This window comes from Vipera ursinii (genome assembly GCF_947247035.1).
Source record: "Vipera ursinii genome assembly, chromosome: 5".
Classification (NCBI taxonomy): domain Eukaryota; kingdom Metazoa; phylum Chordata; class Lepidosauria; order Squamata; family Viperidae; genus Vipera; species Vipera ursinii.
The window spans coordinates 10,591,418-10,616,979 of record NC_139518.1 but is presented as its reverse complement, the minus strand read 5'-3'; the positions used below and the strand labels follow the sequence as shown (position 1 = coordinate 10,616,979).

The following is a 25,562-nucleotide window of genomic DNA, read 5'->3' as shown; positions in this document are numbered from 1 at the left end:
GAATTCTTGAAAACTTTGCAACAGTAAAAAAAACCCAAAACCCTAATATGGGCTTTTGCTACGAGAAGATGTGCTGGCGCTACCCTGGCTAGAAGGACGAGAAGATGGGCCTGAAGGTTCAGGACTGGAGTCCAAACTCAGAGATACAACTTTGACATGTGGTTGACTGGAATGTGAGCTCTTAACGGACCTAGAAAAACAAGCGATTATATTACATTACTCCAAAAACATGCAAGTGGAATACAAAATAAAATGTTCTTATCACCATAAAAGGTAAAGGTTCCCCCGCACATGCGTGCTAGTCGTTTCCAACTCTAGGGGCCGGTGCTCATCTCCGTTTCAAAGCCGAAGAACCAGCGCTTGTCCGAGGACATGTGGTCATGTGGCCGGGCATGACTAGACGCCAAAGGCGCACGGAACACTGTTACCTTCCCACCGTAGCGGTTCCTATTTTTCTACTTGCATTTTTACGTGCTTTCGAACTGCTAGGTTGGCAGAAGCTGGGACGATTAACAGGCGCTCACTCTGTTACGCGGCACTCAGGATTCGACCCGCCAAACTGCCGACCTTCTGATCGACAAGCTCAGTGTCCTAACCCACTGAGCCACCGCGTCCTTTTTCTTATCACCATAAAGATGCCTTATTAAGTAATCATATTAATGGTAAGTTATTTTAAATTTCTTCAGTTGCCAATGAAACCCACTTTTGGTCCAAACTGTACAAGCCTTTACAAAATGTAAGGGAATATTTCTGAACATCAGAGTCTATGAGGATAGACTTAACACACACAATAACACACATCTCTAAGCACATTCGTAGCTACATTATTTGACTCACGCGCCGGAAGATGAGCCATGAACAGTTCGAACACTGAGGCGAGAAGTGGAAGCCGAAGGCAGATGCAATGAAGCCTACAAACAAATAAACAGAGGTGGGATGAAGTCTGCTATAAATCTATAGGAATAAAAACACTGCCTTTATTTTATGGTGCTAATTAAAATGGCTGCATAGCTTAGCAAAGTACTGAGCTATTCAACTTTCTCCTCTACCTTCATTTTTAATGATTCTACTATAGTAAATTTTGCCTCACCTTTACTATGCTAAATTAAAATGAATTACCTATGGTTTCAAGTTGATTGATCACCAATCAGAATTAGGGGCATATCAGATATTGACGATACAGCAAGCTGCAATCATTGTAAAACAGAATCTGTGATCTGATAAATCAGCTTTCCCCAGTCTGATTTCCTATATAAATATGTTGAGGTTACAAAATCCAGATTTTCTAGTCAGCATGAGGAACCATGGTGGCGCAGTGTTTAGAATACAGTATTGCAGGCTAACTCACTGCTCGCTGCCAGAAATTCAATTCTGACCAGCTCATGGTTGACTCAGCCTTCCCTCCTTCCAAAGTCGGTAAAATGAAGACCCGGGGGAAATACTGTTGGGGGCAATATGCTGACTCTGTGAACCATTTAGAGAGCAATATGGAGTGGTACATAAGTCTAAGTGCTATTGATATTGTGATGAACACATTAAAGACACTTATTAAAAATGATCTAGTGCAGGGGTAGGCAATCTTGCCTCTTTTATGACTCTGGGAGTTGAAGTCCACGAGTCATAAAAGAGCCAAGGTTGCCTACCCCTGATCTAGTGTGACATTCACACATTGTTACTAAGGGGCAAGCATATGCATTTTTGCATTAAATTATTAAATTATTAAAACAGCTGAAGTGTTACCTGTCCAAAGTATTTTAGGAAGATGTTATGTAATTCTGGATGTGCTTCTGAAGTATCAATCAGCATTTTATCTACGTGTTTGCTGAAGTCCTTCAGTGCACGAAGTTCAATGTCTTTTTCCTCTCGTGTTTGTGACCGAGTGTCCTGTAGTGTTCGGATTTCTCGGGATAATCGAGCAACCTTTTTTAGACATGCAGCAAAAGATTTAAAGCAGAATACTAGATGCTAAAATACCAGTTCTTTTATGTTAAAATGTGTTATCTTAGCTACAACCAATCGTGTTTACCCCAACTATGATTTTACCAAGTTCTAAATTAAATTGAATATATCATAGTAGTTTAAACTAACCTGTTTTGAGACTCTTTCTAGTCTGGGCTTCTGATCATCTACTTCTCTGGTTAATTTCAAAGCATGTGCATGTTTATCTTTAATTTTTTCCTGGAGGAGGGCCTCTTTTTTCACAAGAGTATCAAGATTGTTTTGCATAGCCTAGAAAAACAAATGTACCGGTATATGTAAAGTCTCTTTAGAAATTTATTTGAAACTATCCAACTAGCAATCATTATAACAAAACAAATATGAACAAATAAACACTATAGCTTGAATATGCATTACCTCCTCTTTCTAGAAGACATAATAATAATAATAATAATAATAATAATAATAATAATAATAATAATAATAATAATAATAATAATGATGATGATGATTTTATTTATATACTGCCCTTCTCCCGGAGGACTCAGACTCAGACACAAATAATAAAAACAACCTATTTTTATTTTTTAGCTGAAACTAAAAAAAATTGCTTTCTTCATGTATCAACTCTGAAAAGTTCCTTTTTATGGACTATGTCAATACAGGTAGTCCTCGACTTACAACAGTTCATTTATGGGTGTTCGAAATGACAGCAGCACTGAAGCGACTTATGACAATTTTTCAGTTACAACCATTGCAGCATCCCCATGGTCACATGATCAAAATTCAGACGCTTGGCAACTGGCATATATTTATGACCATTGCTGTATCCCAGGGTCAAGTGATCCCCTTTTGTGACCTTCAGACAAGCAAAGTCAGTGGAGAAGCCAGATTCACTTCACAACCATATTACTAACTTAAAAACTATACTGATTCACTTAACGACTGTAGCAATAAAGATGGTAAAATGAGGCAAAATTCACTTAACAAACATCTCACTTAGCCACAGAAATTTTGGGCTGGACTGTGGTTGTAAAATTGAGAACTACCTATATCTATTTAGGAGTAAAATAATGTAAAATATAAAATCCACTTTACAGTAACAATATTTTAGGCACTTCTGGTGTGAGAAAAAGATACCATCTTTACACTTTTGAGACTGCAGTTTACTCTCATATTTCCATAACCTATTCCTGCAATTACTACTCCTAAAAGCCCATCAGAAATATCCAACCTGCACACTGATTTTGGATCTAAATGCACTGGGCATGACTCAGGTCCAAAGCCGTCTGTAGGATTCACGCTTTTCCTCAAAATGTTGAAAAGCAGCCCTTTTGTGACACAAGCCCAGCAGTTTCATGTTTGTGTGAAGTCATAATACACAAAGGGGGGGGGAGAATGTAGGCCAGGCATGTCAAACTCGCGACGTCGCGTGACGTATCGCGACTTTTTCCCCATTGCCGGCAATGGGGAGGGCGCGGTTTCGTCGTGATGCGGGCCGGCAGTTTGACACGCCTGATATAGGCAGACACGAATAGAGTGTTCTAAGGAAAAATGCATCAGGATCTGAAGAAAATTACTTCCAGTCGCCTCTACCTGAATATCCTCTTGAAGCTCCTTGATCTGCCTTCGCTTATATCGATGTTTTTCATCAGCAGCTCTCTTCTCTTCCTCCAGTTTCGTTTTCTCTTTATGCTCTTCACCTATGAAGTATTACTGGATATTGAAGCCATTATATGTTCCACTGAGGGAAGCTACTTAGGTCTCCTTTCTAACATAATGAAATGGATATAGCTAGCCTGCAATAGCTCTTCCAATATGGAATACATTATTATTTTATTTTATTTTATTTTAAACCCATTTATATCCCGCCCTTCTCCGAAGACTCAGGGCGGCTTGCAATCTAAGAAGCACAAATCAATGTGATTAGCAGTAGCCTTCATTCTATGTATATGCCTGCTTTATTAGGGCTTTCGCCCCCCTCCCAAGCGGCATTATACAAATCTAGATGACATGTAATCCAATGAATTAAATGTCGATGGGCTTTTGAAGACGTTTTAGCCACTACTTAATTATCATTTAGTTAGCTCAAGATCGTTTAGATAAAACTTTCATTTTTTAAAAAAAAAAGCATTTTCTTTTTTATGCTGCCTCACATTATTTTAAGAAATCATATATTAATTATAACGATGCATAATCATAAATAATAGAGCCAGCAGAGGGAGCAAAAGCTTATCGAAAATAGCTTTCGAGACCTACATTATTCTGAAGTAGTAACTGTAACATCGGGGCTCAATGAATAGGGAAGATTTTTTGTTTTTAAATAATCTTTCAATTAAATACTTTCTGTCTCGTTCTAAGTGCAGAATTTACTGTCCTTTGGCTGACAATATTTTTATTTTATTTTGGTAATACTTGATAATATATATATATATATATGATTTCATCCTAATACAAGTTGCAGTTAGGAGAAAAGAAAAGGAAAAAAAGGGGGGGGGGAGGAGATGGTTGCCCAATCAGGCAGTTAAATAGTATTACTCAGTCCTGAAAATTATGAATGCAACTGGAAAGTGAAACACAATTTCTACACCAAAAAATTCATTTGTAGTCACAGGTATTTTACACACACACACACACACACACACACACACACACACACACACACACACACGTATGTAAGTATAGTATGTATCTTTATCCAATTTATATCCTATTCCTATTCCATCTACTCCAGGCATATCCATACAAGAGCTCTAGGAGATAAGCTATACTTTTACTAATGACTTGCCCAAAGCTATGCAGCAAGTCAAGATTCCCAGAATGCCCCTGGATATCTTCTCCACCAAAACTGGCATTGTATGACAACGGTACTGTCATAGCTAGATCTTTTCTAATCCCCACGGGTTTAGTACAAAGGCATTCTATTTACATTTGCATGGACCATACCCAATATAGCTCCTTCTCATCCTTTCTTTGCTCTTATGCCTCACATTTCTGCCTTGCACATAAAGCCGTAATGTACTCACTTTTCTCTACAACTTGCTTGAATGAGTTCCTGTAGTTGCTGTTACAGTTATCAAGTACGTGCAGAGTATTTTCTAGGGCTATACATTCTTTCTCAGCTTTTTGGATCATTGCATCCAAGGAATCTCCTTCACGCTGAAGGTCTTCCTTCTCCTGGGCAGCCTTGAAATAAACATTTATGTTAAAAAGAAAAGCTGAAGTTACTCTCTGAGTAAATGCTTAAGTTCTGTGCTTAGTAACAACTTCAGTGACAGCGTCTAATCTCCTTATCCTCTGCTGGCCTCTTGTTCAACTGCCTTCATTTTTCCAAGCCTCAGGGACTTGTCCAATGACTCTTGCCTTCACGTTACGTATCCAAAATATTTAAGTTTTAGTTTGATTGTCATTCTTTCTACCGTGTCTAGTGTCTTACTTTCATTTAATACTGATTTATTCTTCATGCTGTCCAAGATATTCTCGACTATTTGCTCTAGCACCACAATTCAAAGATTTAATTTCTCTTTTAACAGCATTATTTCTCTTTGTTCAGCTTTCTTGACGGTCAAGCTTTTACAATCATATTTTACAACTGGGATAAAGTATGGACTTCCTCCTCCTCCTCACCTTTGTTGTCAGAAAAATAATTCTTCACTTCAATTTTATCTCCATATGTCAGTCTTTCTCTTAAGTAGCATCTCTTTATTTCATGATTATAGTCAGCATATCAATAATTTTTAAAACAACAACAGAGTTTTCAAGATACCAGATTGAATCTAAGTAAAAAGTTACCTTTATAACATAATAAGCCTGAGTTTTCTCTTCTTCTCCTTCTGGAGGCATCATGACAATGGTAATTATTTCATATCTGCTTTTCAGTTTCTCAATTTTACTCAGTCGCTCGTGAAATTCTGAACTAATTGAGGGAGAAATTGAAAAATAAGCCAACAGATGTTTGACAGGAAAAAAAAGTGCTTTACTTTTATTTATGAACTTACAAACTGCATCAACTGAGACGACACATTTCAAACATGAGATGGTTTCCCATAAAAAACTAGGTCTGTCTGTCACCCTTTCATTTTTGTAAAAGAGAGACAGAACATGGTTGGCAGTGAAGCAGGGGTTTGGACTAGATGACCTCCAAGGTCCCTTCCAAGTTTATTATTATTATAACTACATTCTTTTCAATCGAGTCTTTTTAAATCTTCATAGTGAGCCCTCTTTTTATTTGATCCTGTGTCCTTAAACTCTGGCTAAAACATGGAAGCCTGTAAAACAAATTAGAGGAGGGCAACTGGGGAACGCATTCTTTAATCATGAATGTTATTAGAGGAAATCATCTAAATATTATTTGATAGTTCCAACAGGACCAACGTATAACACTGAGGGACAAGACACAAGACACACTGCCTTTTCACAAAACTGTGAGTCCCAAACTTTATAAAAAAGCAACTGGGAGGTAGTTTTTGCTTCCCCATAAGACAGAGGATGAACTCTAAGCAGAGTGAGCGATGGAGCAATAATTAAAGTGCGCTCCCAATTCTCCCTACTTTTTCAAGAAAGAAAGAAAAAAATGGTATTACATTGCAGATCCCTGCATCACAGGGAGTAACTATCTAGTGAATCTTACCCAAATATTTAAAGATTGGCATTTCAGTCCTACAGCTGCAAAAGCTGCCCCCTGCTGATTATATCTTAATATTGCCACTGCTAGAAGAGAATGAGCAACAGCAGGAAACAACCTCAAATCAAATTATATGCAAGTACCAATTAGTAATGTAATTATCAACGGAAAAACACAAGAGTCTGCCTCTTTGGCGAAAGAGTAAGCTCCAGTCATAGTAAAACACTCTAATTTCCTATTGCGTGGGTTGTGGATGGAAAAGGAGGGTGGGGAAACGACTGCCAGATCAGCCGGCTGAGTGTTCATTTCCCAGTTGGGTTTAACCACCCGCTGCACACACAGCCTTGTTTCTTGTTATTTAAAGTTGGGGGGGAAAACAGGGCTTTCTAGTCCCTAACGTGTGACTGGTAATTTACTGTCAAGTGCTTTAGATTCTTTTCTGTTATACATTTAAGTTCCCGATATGAGAATTCTGCAGGAGAGAATTTCGAGAGTAAGCATTTGCTTCTGCCACACAGGCAGCCCTCGACTGACAAGAGTTGGTTTGGTGTCCATTCGAAGTTACAATGGCACTGAAAAATGTGACCTGTGACCATTTTTCACACACATATGAGCGTTGCCGCATCCCCATGATTTACACTCAAGACGCTTGACAACTGGCTCATATTTACGACGGTTGCAGTGTCCTGGGGTCATGTGATCACCCTTTGCGACCTGACAAGCAAAGTCAATGGGGAAGCCAGATTCACTTAACAACCCTGCTACTAACTTAGTGATTCACTTACCAACTGTGGCAAGAAAAATCGTAAAATGGGACAAAGCTCACTTAACAAATTTCTCACTTGGCAACATAAATTTGGGGCTCAGTTGTGATCATTAAGTCGAGGGCTACCTGTACCCCTGCATTTTAATGTAACGTAAAGGAAATCTGAAGGACAGCAAGAATGCTTTACGAAAAGATGAATAAATGCAATTTCAGAAAAGTTTGCAGATGAAGAGCAAGCAAATGCCAGGTTAAGATCCCTCTCAACGACGAGTTTGCTGGCAGTAGTAGCCAAGTTCAACAATTCACAGTAAGCTAAAAAGTGTTCCATTTAGCTTTGTCTTTTACCCAACCCCTATGCTTTGGACTTAGCATGTTATATTAATCAAACTTCTATGGCTTGTTCACTAAATCACAGCAAGAAACTACAGCTTAGGTGATACAACAAATTAAATGAGAGGCTTTACAGCTTCTTCAAGGAAAGCGTTTTAAGAAAATAAAGGGTACCGTTGGCTGTTCTGAATTATGAATACTTGAATTCACTAAAATATTGATGCGGAGGAAAATAGGCGGAGCATTTTCTAACCACTAAGAAATGGACAAGTTGTTCCTCCATGCAGTTTAAGAGGCTGTTGAAATGCTAGTTGTTAGGAGATGCTCAAAAACAGAATACATGACCTGGGCAATTCTTACAGAATCTCTGAAAAGTAGATACTCTCTTGAAAGCAGATTCTGCTCTCAGCTTCGCGGAGTGATTACCTTAGAGTCTGACGCTCTTGCTCAATGAGTCGTGTCTGAGTCTCAATCATTTCCTGATGAACTTTGATATCAGCAGTTCTCTCCTCCATTGCTGTTTTTAACTGCTGCTTCCGTTTCTCGAGGCAGAGAACTGTCTCTGCCTTATTGTACAGCAAGTCTCTTACACGTTTCAGTTCCAGTTTTAGGAGGTTGTCTTCAATCATCAGATCCTTCCATTGATAGGACAGAAAGAATATTTGCATTAAGAGGTCAGATGCAAGTCACAGCCTTTGTGTGATGATATCATAACCCAGATGTTTCCATTCACTCCACCCGACTCCCCTTAAGATGCCCAGGCTTATAAAAATATAACATTTTAAAACCATTGAAGAAGATAAATGCCCACAAGTGTGACATAAAAATATACAAATTTGTCTGACAGCCCAAGCCAAAACATTCATTTCAGACAGCAAAGTTGTTATATATTAAGCACTTTTTCAAAACACATACTTAGCATTTGAAAAATAACCACACCTGCTTTTCTGCTCTGGCTTTTTTTAATAACTTGTCTGATTTATCTGTGAAAAGGTTTATTTCATCCAGTCTAGTATTCAAACCAAGCATTTCTTCTCCAGTTTTATCTATGGCCAACTTGCTAAAATGGATTTCACTCTGGAAAGAAACAAATACAAAATCTCCTTTTAGTTTAAACCAGGAATGCATTAAACAAAAGTCATCCATGTTAGGAGGCATGGTTTCCAATATCTCATCTTACTGTTTTTTGTGCTGGGTTATATTAGACAACCTGTGACCCATTGTGTCATCATTTTAAGAGATAATTTTTTAACTAATATTGAAGTATTGGAAACCTTCCTTTCTTCCTTCCCTCCCATCTCCCTCTTCTCTTTCCTTCCTCCTATTCCTTCCTTTTCTCCCTCCCTCCCTTTCTTTCCTTTTCACATTCTTCCCTTCCTTCCTTCAACCCTGTTCCTTTCTACCTTCCCTCTCTCCTCCTTCTTCTGTTCCTTCCTTGTTCTCCTCCCCTCCTTTTCCTTCCTTCCTTCCTTCCTGTTCCTTCCTCTCTGCCATTTCCTTTCCTTTCCTTTCCTTTCCTTTCCTTTCCTTTCCTTTCCTTTCCTTTCCTTTCCTTTCCATTTGTGGCATTTTCAGGGAAAACAGGATTAATGTAGATGATGAACGATTCTTTAAATATTACTATAATGCCACAAAGCATCTTCTCATGGGGAAAAAAATCACATTACCTGAAGTTTCTTTTCCTGTGATTGTAAAGTACTGAATGCCTGTTTCTTTTCATCCATTATCTTTATTAGGTCAGCAAGTTTGGCTTCTAAAATTTGCTTCTCATCTGTGTTAAGTTCCCCCTTCAAACGTGACAGCCGTCTCTCCACTTGCTGTATGTAAAAATCCTATTCAAATATTTCAAGCAAGAAAAAAAAATTAGCAGAAAGGGTAGAAAAATCCCTGATGATTAACTTGCTAAAATATAATAAAGTACTCCTAAATAGAAAGGCTTCTAGCTGCGTAAGTAATCCTCGGGTTATGATGCCAATTGAGAGTGGAATCGCCGTTGCTAAGCGATGACATCACGTTACTATGTCAATTGTAAGCATGGCAATTCTGTCAGCCTCAGTTGCCATCATTAAGCAAGGATTATGAAGGTTATTAAATGAGGATCTCATGTGACTACAACTTCCAATTTCCTGCAGGCCGGTCAGAAGTTGCAGTCACATGAAGTCTCATTTTATGACCTGCACAATCCTCATTTAACCATGGCAACTGGGACTGCTGGAATTGGCAATCTAAGCAACGTGGTAACGTTGACAGGCAGGAAATTTTGGAAATTGCCATCATGTGACCGCAGACATGTTGAAGCAGCAAAAAATCCTAGGACTGTCGTTAAGTTCTGCTTATTTAGTGCTGTGACAAGTTTGAACAGTTGCTAAATGAGTAGTCATAATCCGAGGACCACCAGTGATTTCAAAGTGGTGCACATAATTTATACATAAAATAATAGCAAGATTTGGATACATTCCTTCAGAAATAACTGTCAAGGTAAATTTTTGAAAGAACAGAAGAGATGAACATATCCAATTCTTATTATTTGTTAAGAGAATTATATGTGTAACTTCTCTGCAAGAGAAGTGATTACAAAAACCTGGTTTCTCGACTGCACAACCCAGTTTATAACACTGATTTGAAATTAAGTGGAATTCCATTTATTTCATTCATTCATTCATTCATTCATTCATTCATTCATTCATGTTACAAAATTTATTTACCACTCATCTCGTATCCAACAACTGGATGGCTTACATCATAAAACATTAAAGAAGACAAGACATTAAAATCAACCATCATGGCACACAGCAGATTTTAAAGCTCTGTTAGGGTTTTTTTTTCCACTCGTGCCTATTTTTTTTGTGACACTGCCATCTTGCTATAAGATTAAATGAAGTTCATATATCTGCAGATATGCATACAAACAAGCCTTACCTGATTATACATGAGTTCTTGCTGGTTAAGTGCTTGTATATCCAGCCGCTGTAATCGGTTCCGAAGATTTTTTTTCTGACCACAATGTCCTTCGATTAAAGATGTGATACCCTTTTCATTTTCCTGAAGTGTTTTCAACTCCTTTGTTTTCTTGAAATGTGCGTCTCTCAGTTGTAATGCTTGTGCCTCTTTCTCCTGACATTATAATTATAATATGTTAATGTTTATAAATATTTTATACATTTTTTCCTAAATCTGAAGTTGTAAAAATTAAGTCAGATGTCAATCGAACCAAGTTTTGCTTAAGCCAGGGGTAGGCAACCGTGGCTCTTTTATGACTCATGGACTTCAACTCCCAGAATTCCTGAGCCAGCCAACCATGTTCGGCTCTATTATCCCTGATCCTCTTTCATTGATATTTTCTTTTCCCTTCTATTTCAGATGAGCAATATCCCTTTAGCCTAACTCTTCCTACGTTCTGGCTGCCTATTTTCTTGATGGGCAACAATGCAGGCCAAACATAAAGACTACCTAATTTGCAAACCACGTATGTCTTAAGAAAAGACACATATTTATCCATATCTTTATAATCTTCAAGCTGTATTTTTTCATATTATATTAATGGATGTCAAATCACAAGTGGAATTAATTCTGATGAAAAGCTATATTCCAGCTAAAACACTGTAGAAACAAGAATGATTCATCCATGTTAAACTGGAATTGTTACATTGCATTATCTTGGGTTATCAATCACCCATACCCAGAGATCTGAATACATTACTTGAAATTATATATATGTTGTTGTTGTTAGTTGCGAAGTCGTGTCCGACCCATCGCAACCGACCCATCGCGACCCTATGGACAATGTTCCTCCAGGCCTTCCTGTCCTCTACCATCTTCTGGAGTCCATTTAAGCTCACGCCTATTGCTTCAGTGACTCCATCCAGCCACCTCATTCTCTGTCGTCCCCTTCTTCTATTGCCCTCAATCTTTCCCAGCATTAGGCTCTTCTCCAGTGAGTCCTTCCTTCTCATTAGGTGGCCAAAGTATTTGAGTTTTAGCTTCAGGATCTGGCCTTCTAAAGAGCAGTCAGGGTTGATCTCCTCTAGGACTGACCGGTTTGATCGCCTTGCAGTCCAAGGGACTCGCAGGAGTCTTCTCCAGCACCATAGTTCAAAGGCTTCAATTCTTTGGCGCTCAGCCTTTCTTATGGTCCAGCTTTCACTGCCATACATTGCAACTGGGAAGACCATAGCCTTGACTATACGTACTTTTGTCGACAGGGTGATGTCTCTGCTTTTTAGTGTGCTGTCTAGATTTGCCATGGCTTTCCTCCCAAGGAGCAAGCGTCTTTTAATTTCTTGGCTACAGTCCCCTTCTGCAGTGATCTTGGAGCCCAGGAAAATAAAATCTGTCACTACCTCCATTTCTTCCCCATCTATTTGCCAGGAATTGAGAGGGCCAGATGCCATGATCTTGGTTTTCTTAATGTTTAGTTTCAACCCAAGTTTTGCACTCTCCTTCTTCACTCGCAACAAGAGGCTCTTTAGTTCCGCTTCATATATAAATTTGTCAAGTCTTTTGAATATATAAATATATATATATATATTTTCTACAGTATGCTGAATTAACCTGCACCATATAAATGATTTTAGGAATTTCATTTTTAAAAATTAAGGATCTATACAGGTAGTCCTTGACTTACGACCACAAATGAGCTCAGTGAAACTTTTGTTAAGTGAATTTTGCCCCATTTTATGACTTTTCTTGCGACATTTGTTAAGTGAATCACTTTAGTTATTAATTTAGTAACAGGGTTGTTAAGTGAATCTGGCTTCTCCTTTGACTTTGCTTGTCAGAAGGTCGCTAAAAGTGATCACATGACCCCAGGATACTGTAATTGTTATAAATATGAACCAGTTGCCCACTGTCTGAATTTTGATCACATGATCATGGGAATGTTACAATGGTCATTAAGTGTGGGAAACGGTCATAAGTTGTAATTTCAAATAGTCACTAAACGAACTATTGTAAGTTGAAGACTACCTGTAGATAGCTAATGCACATTAAATCAATTTTACATGTCTGCGGGTCAGGGCTTAAAGTACATTCAATTACAATGACATTTAAGATTTAATAACCTAAATAGTTTTGAGCATCTTGCTAATCCACAATGCAGTTTCTTCTTTTTACTGTGGAGTAATGTGTGAATCCAGCCAGTATGGTTTATAAAGCAAGGATTTTGCCTCGGTATATTTTGTTAATCGGACCTTTATGATCTTTTCAACAAATCATGATAGAAACAAATTATGATCTAACATTATGTGTGAACCAAGTACATAATTCTCAGACAAAAAACACAATTAGAGTACAGGTCTTGTCATGTTATTACAATGTTATGATTTGGCACATCTGAAAAAGTAAAACAGTAATCATTGAGAATTTTGTTGTACAACCAATTCCTATAAAAATATTGCTAGAACTTCCTACATGTCACGTGATAGTAATAACAGACAGCGAAGCCTATTTGCTTCATCTATCTACATAGCCTGCGATATATGGTGCCTCTGGTTTCCCCATTTGGGCCAAATCAACAATTGTTTAAATAGTATTTTGCAGACTTTTTTAAAAAAATAACAAACAGATTGCAAGACTCTTTGAAATAAGTGTTTTTACCTTCAAATTTTTTTCTTTGTCTTTTAATAGTTCCTCCATTTTGCATGCTTTTTCTTCTTCACTTAATGCTTGGTATGTCACAAATTTCAATTTATTTGTAAGAGTTTCATTCTGCTCCATAATCAAGTTTAGCCTAAGGCAGAGTTTATAAAATATATTACAGAAATTAAAAATTATTCATACAACTGTTAAAAATCAGTTTTGCTTATTAGATGCAAGACAAACATTGAGCATTTTAAAAATAATTTTTAATGACAAAGCCACATAGGGCGGTATATAAAAACAAACAAATAAATAAAATAAAATAAATAAATAAAAGCCATTGTATATTAAAAGCCAGTTTAAAATTCCATTATATAATGCACTAAAAAAGCTTTTATTAAGAGAGATCTGATAGAAATCTGCTTATGTCTGCAAGCCATATTAATACTGACTCTGGGGAGAATTAGATAATATTATTATTTTCAATTTATTACCACCTCTCCATTCCCAGGATATTCAAGGTAGCTAATAAAAAAACAACCCAGTAATCTGAAAAGAGCTAGCATCTAGTTAAAATCAGCAAAGTTACATCTATCCAACTAAAAAAGGCCTTTCTCTCTGTGAGATTTTACTGTTGTGTGGTTGATCCATATACACTGAATCTTGAATCAGACGTTTTGCCCCTGCACAAAGGGCTACTAATATTATAATTTTTATTAACAAAAGTAATAAATCTGGCTTTCCTTCTTAATGGAAAATGGAAGGAAAACATGGAGATTTACATCAGAACATGTTGTTTAATGCTAGTCAAATTCTGTAAATGAGATAGGGTAAATGTCCAATCAAAACTCATCTGAAGCTATCCTAACTAGCTAGGTATCTATTTCTTAGATTTCTATTTAGTTCAAATATGAGATAGATTTACTTTAACTAAAAAAAAGGAGTCCTTGTAGATTTTACTCCGCTAATCATTGCCAACTATAAGTGTGTGTGTGTGTGTGTTTGTGTTCATCCCTGTTTCAGTGAGCTAGCACTGCCCGAAGACATTTCGTGGTATGAAGTCACAGAGTGCCGTTATCTTCCCACCAACGTGGTACCTATTTATCTATTCACATTTGCATGCTCTTGAACTGCTAGGTTGGCAGGAGCTAGGGTTAAAAAAAGGAGCTAACACCACTGGGTGGTGCTCAGGTCTCAAACCTGGGCTGCCAGATTTCCAGCCAACATCTTAACCGCTGATCTACAAGCCGCCCAACATTTAACTAAGCCAGTTAAAAATGAAATGGTGCATGCATACAGTATAGCAGGCTAAACATAGTTAGATTTAGCTTACTGTGCTGTGCAAATTCAGCTTGTTAAATATTTCCTGGTTAAATATACTATCTATCGACAAAATGGACTAACTTAATAGTCAAATTAAGTGTGTTATGTGACTATGGCTGTTGGTTACCTCATAAATTTAAGAAGTTTAAAGCACATAGCCAGATAGTTAGGTTATAGTGCAGCATTGTTCAAGGTCTATTTCAGGGTGTTTTTTTAAGTATTTAATACATACCTTAAAGTTTTGTCCTGGATTTCTTTCTTAAGGTTGGTTACAGTGGCTCTCACTGATTCTAGTTCAGAAGCTGTCCCATCCACAGTAGCTTTCAGTGTATCCAACTAAACAATTAAAGAAATGTAGTTATAAGGAACATTTTTGTTCATAAGGAACAATGCTGTTTGCCCTTTTGGGAAATAGATTGTATTTTTTAAATATTTTAACAATTTTGCAGTTTAATAATTTGATGCTGGAAAAAAATAATATTTTGGGAACATAAACATTTTCTTTAATTTTACCATGCATCTACGTCTTTAGCACCATTGTCATCCAAAGCTTTTGTGTGAATGCAAAATAAGCAAACAATCCTTACACTAATTTTATTCAAATTCTATTCTTATTTCTATTCTAAAAGATACCCCTTCCACTCTGTAATCAGAATCAGTACTAACAAAATGTTTACATATGGATTCTAACCTAAAAGATAATAAAGACCATTATTCATATACATATCAATTTATGCTTAAATTACCTCATTTTGGAGTGCATCTCTGTTATTTTCCTCTGTCTGGTATTCTAATCTCAGTTTGGCAGCTTGTCGATCAGCAATGGTAATTCTCTTCTCATACTCTACGTTGTTCCCACTCTCATTCGCCAAAAATTGGACTTTGTCTTTAAGCACACTTTCCTTTCCACGGATTGCTCTTCTTGCCTGAGCTAAAAGCTATCAACAGAACATGATCAAACGAACGAATGGATATACAATAAAACGAATAACCACATTCTAAGTAAAGTTAGGAAAGCAGCACTGTCTGTTTTCTGGTGATCTCACAAAATGGGCAATACAGAATAAACTACGTAACAAAAACATAGTAAGTTATTAAAAATTATACACATATGCATATACATATAGGAAGGCTCATTAGGTCAGATGATATTCCATAATTCAGAAACAAAATCCAAGATATATTTTTTTTTACCAAGGCACAGCTATCTATGTCTTGGTCTCTTTTTTGCATTTGCTCTATAGTGTTTTCCCACTGTCGGATAAGGTCTTGTCGTTCTTGGTGAACTCTGCGGAAGTCTTCGGCTGTTTTGTCCAATTCGATCTGAAAGAGAATGGGTTTCAGTTAGCAAAAATATTTTACTTACAAGCAACCCTTAAAATGTTACAGCAACATTAATTTTCTAAATGCGTTTGTGAACACACCTGAGAAGCTAAGGTTTCTGTAAGTTCATTGTCAAGGATTCTGTGTTTATTATTGCACTGAGCTGTCAGCATCTCGATTTGCAGACTCAATTTCTGAAAATAGAGAATAATCAAGTTTATTCTTTTAAACAGTAATCTCAAAAGAAACAGTGGCACTGTTTATGAAATAGCAAATATTTTTTTAAAAAAACACACCACAAAATAGCACAGATAACTAGCCCAGGGGGAAACAAAATAATAATAATAATAATAATAATAATAATAATAATAATAATAATAATAATAATAATGATGATGATGATGATGATGATGATGATGATGATGGAAGGGACCTTGGAGGTCATCTAGTCCAACCCCCTGCTCAGGCAGGAAACCCTATAACCAGGCACTGTGCCATGGTGACTATTTTAGTTCCTTATTTGAACCTTATTATATATTGTTTTAAATAGAGAGCTATTGGGGAGATGAACTATTCCAATCAATTTAATCAATACTTAATAACAGCATTTTATATTATGTATAGTAAACAGTTATAATATATTGTGTTTCACTGCATGTTGTCTGGATTATCTGTGGCAAGAGTAATAGATAATTTATACATATATAATAATAATCTATTATAGATTATTATAATCTATAAAGGTAAAGGTAAAGGTTCCCCCGCACATGCGTGCTAGTCATTTCCAACTCTAGGGGCTGGTGCTCATCTCTGTTTCAAAGCCGAAGAGCCAGCGCTTGTCCGAGGACGTCTCCGTGGTCATGTGGCCGGCATGACTAGACGCCAGAGGCGCACGGAATGCTGTTACCTTCCCACCGTAGTGGTCCCTATTTTTCTACTTGCGTTTTTTATGTGCTTTCGAACTGCTAGGTTGGCAGAAGCTGGGATGAGTAACAGGCGCTCACTCTGTTATGCGGCACTTGGGATTCGACCCGCCAAACTGCCAACCTTCTGAATGACAAGCTCAGCGTCCTAAACCACTGAGCCACCACATCCCATTATAATCTATACACATTTGCAAAAACTACGGCTTTTGAAGCTATCGATATGTATTTCCCACCAATTACCAATTAATACAAGTAGATGACAATTAAGAAACTAAATACAAGTTCCCTACTGATCTAGTCCCATACCCCCAGCTGAATATTTCGAAGGTAAAACCTAAATTGTTGGTTGTTTCTGATAATTGCAGTAGGAAACAACGGATCTGGAGATAGATTATTGGCGGGGAGGGGAAGGGAAGACACTTTGCTATTGTTTTCTGCTGAAAATAGTGATCCTCGGCTGAATCACCTTAATACTGGGAGGGGAATTCTGCCTAAGCTCCTTGGTTCCCATAACAGAAATAATCTATAATCATGGGAGAACTCTTACAGCTTCCCTTTATCTCCCAGTTCATTTAATATTCACTGGGAAGAAGAAAATTGCAAGAAGACGGGTATGACAGGATGATGATATATTTGTATCTCTCTCTATATATATAGGTAGGTAAAATGTAAGAGAGGCTTCTATTAAGTCACAAAGAATTGTTCCGTACTGGCTCTCTACAAGAAAGGAATTTTGGAATGGATATTATGGGCCTAGCTAGCTAATTACACATTTAACTTTAATTAAATACTGATGGGCAGACTAAATTTGACCCAACACCATAAGGGAAAAGATAACACAAATTGTATTCCTTGGCGAGCTTATTTCAAAATAACAAAAGCCCTATGACTCAGGTTGTGACCAAAGACTGAGAAGTACATTAGAATCTGAGTTAACTCACTTTTTAGACCAGCAACTTAACTATTAGACCACACTGGCTAATTCCAGCTATCCTTCCAATTATCTTTCTCCTTGAAATGCAATCATCATCATCATCATCATTTGCTATTTTCTTCCCAGTTGAAAAAAAAACAAGTTTTCAAAATGGTTCAGTGGTAAAGGTTTTAATAATCTAACCCTCAGATGTTCTGTTCAAATTCAGAATTCTTAATGTTTTCATTAAAATAAAAAGCAACAAGTTTCTAGACATTCACACATCTCCCATGTCCTAGTTAATTTGATATTAGTTTCCTATCCAACCTGATGCTATACAATAAGAGATTTTCCATCAAAATAAAACTAGCATGCGGTATTTTATAACTTTATGTGTAATACAACATACATACTCTTAATTTTCCATCATCTTGTTGTGAATATTTCTGGATTGTAAGTGCATCATTATCTTTATGAGCAGATTCTTCTAGCCAAGCCTCTAAAGCTTGTTGGTCCCAGTTCATTTGGCATCTTAAGGCTTCCAGTTTCTGACTCATCTTGAAAACGTTATTCTAATATTGATGGTGAAAAGAAATAAATATATAAGATGAAGGGAATATTCATATTGTTATTAAATCAATAAGCCTATTATTATTGCACTGTAACAAAGTTATGTCTGGTATCTGGTAAAAGAAAACCTTCAGTTTAAACAATGGCAGAATTAAATGTGTATCTGACAGTTCTCTATTTGTCATCAAGTAATTCAAAAACTTAGTTAACTTAATCTGAACACAGCCACATTTACATGTCATACAAATAATTAATTTGGGTTTATTAAATATGAACAATTTATTTTGTTTGTGTGAACAATTTGTTTTTCAGTATTTAACTCTGTTAAACAAAATGAAAGGCATACATAACAGTATAAACAAAGTACTTAAAATGCAACACCTTCTATCTGGAAACACTGTTTAGTTCTTCTGGGTATCCTGAACTTGCCATTCCAGTAGTGATCCAGACGTTATTCCAAAATTGCACACTACAATTGACATGATCTGGAATATTCCAAAGTTTTCTCAAATTTCTAAAACTCCCAATCTTATTTTATCCTTATAAAATGGATTAAATACTGATACAAAGAAGGATTTCTATAGATTAAGGCAAACATATATAACTGAGGTAATTTTCCTGAGGAAAAACTTAGAATTGGGAAAGCAATAAGAAAAAAATAATACTTAAATCCAGCTTTCCCAGACTGGAACTTTTTAGACTACAAACCCCATAATTCTTCACTAGGTAGAGATATGTAGTCCACTTAAGAGACATCCTGCTGGGTAAGAATTTGAATCCTGCCTTTGCCTAAAGATTTTTTGATCCAATTATTTTCCTTTCCTATAAGGTGCAATATACATATGTATATGTATATAATGTGTGTGTACATACATATATGTATGTGTGTGTGTGTGTGTATAGATAGATAGATAGAGATATAGATAGATAGAGATATAGATAGATAGATAGATAGATAGATAGATAGATAGATAGATAGATATAGATATATTGCATGTGTGTGTGTGTGTGTGTGTGTGTGTATCATTTTATCACAATATATTTGTATATGCTGCACACACACACACATACTGTCTATAACTCCATGATATAAAATATATTTTGCACTAGGTTCCAGACTCAATTCCTGGTATCTCCAATTAAAAAAACAACAGATAACATACAGATAATTAAAATAAGACCAATCAACTGCTAGACCAAGAGAAAATTATGAATAAGTTTTCCATCTTCTGTTGAAACAGAGGAGCACGTTGTTAAATATTTGCATCACTGGGATGACTGCTCCAAAAACCAGTTATAAATGCACTGTTATATTTGTTTTCTTTGCAGCAACACAGCTGAAGAATAAGAATTGGAAAAAATAGTCTTTGACAAGATATTTTTCAGAGGCATAATGAAATATTTGAAACGTACTTCCTGACTATTTTTCTTCTCTCTTAGCGAAACCAAATCATTTTCCAGCTTTTGAATCTCAGTCTTCAGGCGGCCCACTTCTCTCTCTGCAACAGCTTTAAAATGTCGCTCAGTTTCTATTTCATTCTGCCTGGCTCTGAAAAGAGACTTTAAAAACAAGGTTATTCAATTACTTTGCCAGTTTAGTGAGCAATTATAATCTATAAACTACTTTTAAAGTTTCATTCTCTTGTTTAGGTATTAGAAATTGAAAAATAATGTAAAAATCAAAACAAAAAATACCCAAGGAATGTTGTTGTAATAAGCCCATTAATTGGTATTTATATAAACGTATGAATCTTCTATAAGAAGAGATCAGCACTGACTCTCTCAGATCAGTTTTCAATCCTTGGCACACAAAAAATTGAGATGCCATTTTCTATCCATTGTTGTAGTTTTTTGTAGCCCAGAACAGAAGAACAATAGGATTAATTATATTCATATAACTTTACAGCCAAGAAGCATGACTCAAGCGAACATTTTAATGGTTTTAATGGATTTAATGAATTAACAGGTATTTATGTGTTCTTTCCATCTGTATATAGGAATGAAAAATTTTAATTTGCATAGTTTTAAATTGCTTTACTATTTTTCTTTTTATGATCTGTAAGTCACCCAGAGTCATCTTATAGGGAAGTTGGGCAGCATATAAATTTAACAAATAAACAAACATATTACCAGATAATAACATTCCTTTCCCATACCAATTCATGAAGGTGTTATCTATCTAGAACTAACATAATAAATCCAATATGTAATTAAGCTCCTTTTTGGTTTATAGGCTATCATCTTATAAATATTTAAAATTTAGTTACACATATACAAAACTATATGCTATTATTTTGCCTCTGATTATATAAAATGTTCATAATGTTACTGGTAAATAATACGAAGCAGAAATGAATCTACAGATTTTATAAATACAACTAAGGGACTATTTTTCCAGTATTTAAATATAAATACAAAATAAAGACATAACAAGTGCCTTATATACTGTAAAGTGGGGAAAGTAAACACCTACTGATTTGGGGTAGTGAAACTCCAAGCTAAGTTTTGTTTTAAAAGGGCTAAGTCATTATCACTATGTGACTAATTTCAAATTGTTATCCATAGGATTACAGCTTCATACACCAAATTAACATGCTAGCTTTGAATCATATTGCATGTACTAAAATTATCATGTAGTAATTCTGCTTAGAACTGCTCACTAAGTTGTGCAATGCAATAAACTTACTGAAATTAAAAGATCTATGTCTGGTCAATACTTGGGTGAGAAATTGCTTCAGACTTTTATGTATGTTGCCAAATTCCATGACAGAGAAAAGTTGGATCAATGAATAATACTTATGGCAAAAATCTTAGGCTTACAATATAATGAATGCATATAAAATTGTGCTTTACAGGTACAGGTGATCAAAGTCTACAGCCACTTACTTGTGTCAAATCAAATTCCTGTTTGACATTTTTCAAGTGTGAGGACATTGCTGTAATACGGTCTTCATAGTCGGACAACTGACTTTGTGAATTTTCCTTTTCTTTTTGTAACTTTTGCAACTGTAAAGCAAAAATCAATATATTTAATGTTTTCAAATATCAGAAAATGGAAGCACACAACAACATGACTATTGTGGAGTGTAAATATTCTTGTTTTGCAAAGATAAACCTCTGCAGAGATTATTTGGAAGAAATTTAATATTTTTCCCACACTTTATGCTTTAAAAACATAATTCTCAACTAAATTCAAACAATTCAAATGGGAGTTTAACAACATTAATAAAAACATATTCCTATATTGTGTAAAAATGTAAGATAAAATGTACAGTATAAACCACTGTAAAACTAATAGTAAAATTTTAAAAATATCACAATAGAATTAAATCATTAAAAGATCTGAAGAAAATACCTGTAAAATGCCTGTAAGTGGGACAACTAGCAGCATCAAGTGTATCTCTGTTAGACTGAAGTTCCTAAGGGCTGCCACTGAAAAAGCTTACTCCTAAGAAATCTAAATCTGTACCATAAGCAGTCATTTTATTTAGACATACACCCCATGGTATTCACTATCCCATTTTATTGGGCTATATACACCTATACAGTAGATATATACCCAGATAGGTCAAGAATGTGACCTCAGGAAAGGCACCTGGAATGATCTCACCACAATCACACCAGAAAAAGTTGCCGCTTTGGGGGGGGGGCGAAAGCCCTAATAAGCAGGCATATATGTAGAATGAAGGCTATTGCTAAGCACATTGATTTGTGCTTTAGATTGTAAGCCGCCCTGAGTCTTCGGAGAAGGGCAGGATATAAATGGGATTTAAAAAAAAAATCTATGGCTTCATATTATGGTGATTTTATTATGGTTTTATCTTTATTTAATAATAATAATAATAATAATAATAATAATAATAATAATAGTAATAAAGAAGTTGGAAGGGACCTTGGAGATCATCTAGTCCAACTCCCTGCTCAGGCAGGAAACCTTATACCATTTTAGGCAAACGGCTGCCCAGTCTCTTCTTAAAAACTTCCAGTGTTGGAGCATTCACAGCTTCTGGAGGCAGGTTGTTCCACTGGTTAATTATATTAACCGTCAGGAAGTTTCTCCTTAGTTCTAGGTTGCTTCTCTCCTTGATTAGTTTCCATCCATTGCTTCTTGTCCTGCCTTTGGGCGCTTCGGAGAATAGCTTGACTCCCTCTTCTTTGTGGCAGCCCCTGAGATATTGGAACACTGCTATCATGTCACCCCTCGCCCTTCTCTTCATTAAACTAAACATAACCAATTCCAGCAACCCTTCCCTATATGTTTTAGCCTTCAGTTCCCCAATCACCTTTGTTGCTCTTCTCTGTACCTTTTCTAGAGTCTCAACATCTTTTTTACATCATGGTGACCAAAACTGGATGCAGTATTCCAGGTGTGGCCTTACCAAAGCATTTGTAAAGTGGTATTAGTACTTCAGTTGATCTTGATTCTATCCCTCTGTTAATGCAGCTTTTCGGCAGCTGCAGCACACTGCTGGCTCATATTGAAGTGATTGTCTACTAGGACTCCGAGATCCCTCTCACAGTTACTACTATTGAGCAAGGTACCCCCTATACTATACCTGTGCATTTGATTTTTCCTGCCTAACTGTAGAACCTTACTTTTTTCACCACTGAATTTCATTTTGTTAAATAGCGCCCAGTGTTTGAGTCTGTCCAGATCCTCCTGTATTTTAAGCCTATCTTCTGGAGTATTGGCTATTCCTGCCAGCTTGGTGTTGTCTGCAAATTTGATGAGTTCCCCATCTATCCCCTCATCCAAATCGTTAATGAAGATGTTATATTGTATTGTCATTATATATTGTATTATATTATATATCTCATATATGTATATGTATCTCTCTCTTTCTCTATAGATAGATAGATAGATAGATAGATAGATAGATAGATAGATAGATAGATATAGATATAGATATATAGATATATAGATATATGTATATATATCCCTTTATTCTTTGTTAGCAAGCCAAAAAATTTACACAAATATGAGCTGCCACTGCTGTGGCTATTACCTGTAGATGGCCTTGGGCTAGGCTGAAACAGGAAATAAGATTTGTCCGGTATCTGGGACTAAGCAAGTATATTCTGAATGCTTAACAAACATTTAACACATATCTATCTATCTATCTATCTATCTATCTATCTATCTATCTATCTATCTATCTATCTATCAAATTTGTTTATCAGTGATTGTATAACCTCTGTAGACGCCATATGCTAAATAAATAAAAAATACACTCAGACAGGTTTACATCCTATATGCATAGATGCATAGAATTATACAAAATGGACCATGTTCTGAATCAGTACACTGAGTCCCAGTAGTTTTGATGTTAAACCAGGGAAAAATCTGGTTTGCCATTGAGTCTGGATTAGTGAACTGGAAAGTGAGGGAGCCTTCCATTATCAGTCCTATCGAGATAGGGCAGAATCAGAGCTGGGCAACACATACATTTAAATTTTATTTTTATTATTATTGATCATCGCGCAGACAGCCAGATGTACTGACTGGATTTGATATTTCTGTCTACCTATTGAGTTGTTATTATTGTTGTTGTTGCTGTTGTTATTACAATGTGAAATCACAGCTACTGGCTCTTTAGCTGATCTTAGTTTTCGTATGAAGTTCTTCTCAATATGCAGATTATTATTTATTCTAAATGCATCAGCCAGGCAACTCCGGTTCTGTCCCGTAATGATAATTTTTATTAGAGCTGGTTGGAAGGAGAGCCCTCCAGAGGAGATAACAAGAAGGGGGAAACCAAAGCCGGGCCAAAAAGGAGCGGGTTTTCCTTATCTCAATGGCTATCCTGGGTTACAGGGGGTTGGACTAGATGACCTCCAAGGTCCCTTCCAACATTATTATTATTATTATTATTATTATTATTATTATTATTATTATTATTATTATTATTATTATTATTATTATTATTTGTTTGGGCAAATTAAGACCCGCACAACTTCCCTGGAGATACACAGAGACAGAGAATGCTCTCGCTCTCGGGTGGAAATATACTCATCTTGAGAGGAACCAGGTTTTGTTTTTTTTGTCTTCCTGGCCTGCAGCCTCCATTGCCGGACCCTGCATCCAAATAAAGCGTGCCTTGAGTTCCCCACCCCACCCGCCGCCTTCCCCCGCCTTGCCTCTTCCTCCAGCGCCTTGTTTTCTTCGTTAGCCACGGGAATGGCGAACCCATCGTCCCAGTCGAGTTCGGCCAGCACCAAAGCGGCAGAACCGATGATGGGGCCGCTGCCGCCATCGCCTTCGTTACTCATGGCGCTCCTGCCTCAATTTGACCGTCGCGGCTGCGGGGGCCGCCGTTGGTTGCCTTAGCAACAGCCAGAACGCGTTGCCTCGGCAACCGCCGCGCGGAGCTTCGGATTTCGGTCTACCCGGCTCGCTCGCGCGCTTCCCGCCTCCCTTCCCCGCCTCTTTTGCTGGTTGCAGCCGCTGTCAGTCACAGCTGAGGGGTTGCCGAGGTTGATGGGAATTGTAGTGCTCGGGGCTCAGCAAGTGGCAGCCCCTGGTGGATTTTGTCTGAGCTGGGGATGACAGGGCTGTAGGTTAACCGAATTCAGATATGAGACCACCAGGAAATGCCAGGGAGTTTTTTAAAAAATAAATCCAGAAGAAGACAATTATTTATTTATTTATTTATTTATTTATTTATTTATTTATTTATTTATTTATTTATTTGATTTGTATACTGCCCTTCTCCCTAAGGACTCAGGGCGGTGAACAGTGACATAAATAATAGAATGTACAAATACAGATATTGAAAACAAATTAAACCCTAATTTAGCCCAAATGTAGAAGATAGTTACCTTAAAATAATAATTCCAAAAGAACCCATCAGACCAGACCGGATTGCTTAAACAGATGTGTTTTTAGGTCGCATCGGAAGGAGCGAAGGTCAGGAGCCATCCGGAGCTCAACCGGTAAACGGTTCCATAGGTCAGGCGCGCCCACAGAGAACGCCCTCCCCCTGGGAGCCACCAGACGGCATTCTCCGAACGGCGGCACCCTGAGGAGGCCCTCTCTGTGGGAGTGCACTGGACGGAGGGACGTTGATGCTGGCAGCAGGTGATTCCTAAGGTACTCCGGACCCATGCCATGTAGGGTCTTTGAAAACCATTACCAGCACCTTGAATCTTACCCGGAGGACAACTGGGAGCCAATGCAGCTCACGGAGTAGAGGTGTAGCATGGGAGTATCGGGAGATTCCCAACACAACTCTCGCGGCTGCATTCTGTACCAGTTGGAGCCTCCGAGTGGTC

General features: G+C 37.0%; 1 protein-coding gene across 1 annotated transcript; it reads right to left on the bottom strand.

Annotated features, from left to right (window-relative positions):
* Positions 1–14: 14 nt before the first annotated feature.
* On the bottom strand, positions 15–24,727 carry CCDC39 (coiled-coil domain 39 molecular ruler complex subunit). The gene is made up of 20 exons (XM_083363263.1): positions 24,429–24,727; positions 21,177–21,296; positions 19,704–19,850; positions 18,134–18,292; positions 15,983–16,075; positions 15,753–15,881; positions 15,305–15,496; positions 14,791–14,894; positions 13,254–13,386; positions 10,578–10,772; positions 9,326–9,490; positions 8,598–8,735; positions 8,085–8,293; positions 5,731–5,854; positions 4,965–5,124; positions 3,535–3,641; positions 2,089–2,229; positions 1,741–1,920; positions 838–911; positions 15–190 (listed from the first exon to the last, which is right to left on the bottom strand). The coding sequence occupies exons 1-20, from the start codon at positions 24,558–24,560 to the stop codon at positions 43–45; spliced, it is 2,850 nt and encodes a 949-aa protein (XP_083219389.1). The 5' UTR covers positions 24,561–24,727; the 3' UTR covers positions 15–42.
* Between the last annotated feature and the right edge of the window lie 835 nt (positions 24,728–25,562).

What these genes read in the sequence shown, in the direction of transcription:
- CCDC39 (XM_083363263.1), bottom strand. Translation starts at nt 24,560, where the DNA reads ATGAGTAACGAAGGCGATGGCGGCAGCGGCCCCATCATCGGTTCTGCC. An exon ending in ACAAGGCGCTGGAGGAAGAG is followed by an intron (nt 21,297 to 24,428) that starts GCAAGGCGGGGG and finishes TTTGCTTTACAG; the next exon opens with TTGCAAAAGTTACAAAAAGA. An exon ending in AGGAATTTGATTTGACACAA is followed by an intron (nt 19,851 to 21,176) that starts GTAAGTGGCTGT and finishes TTGTTTTTAAAG; the next exon opens with TCTCTTTTCAGAGCCAGGCA.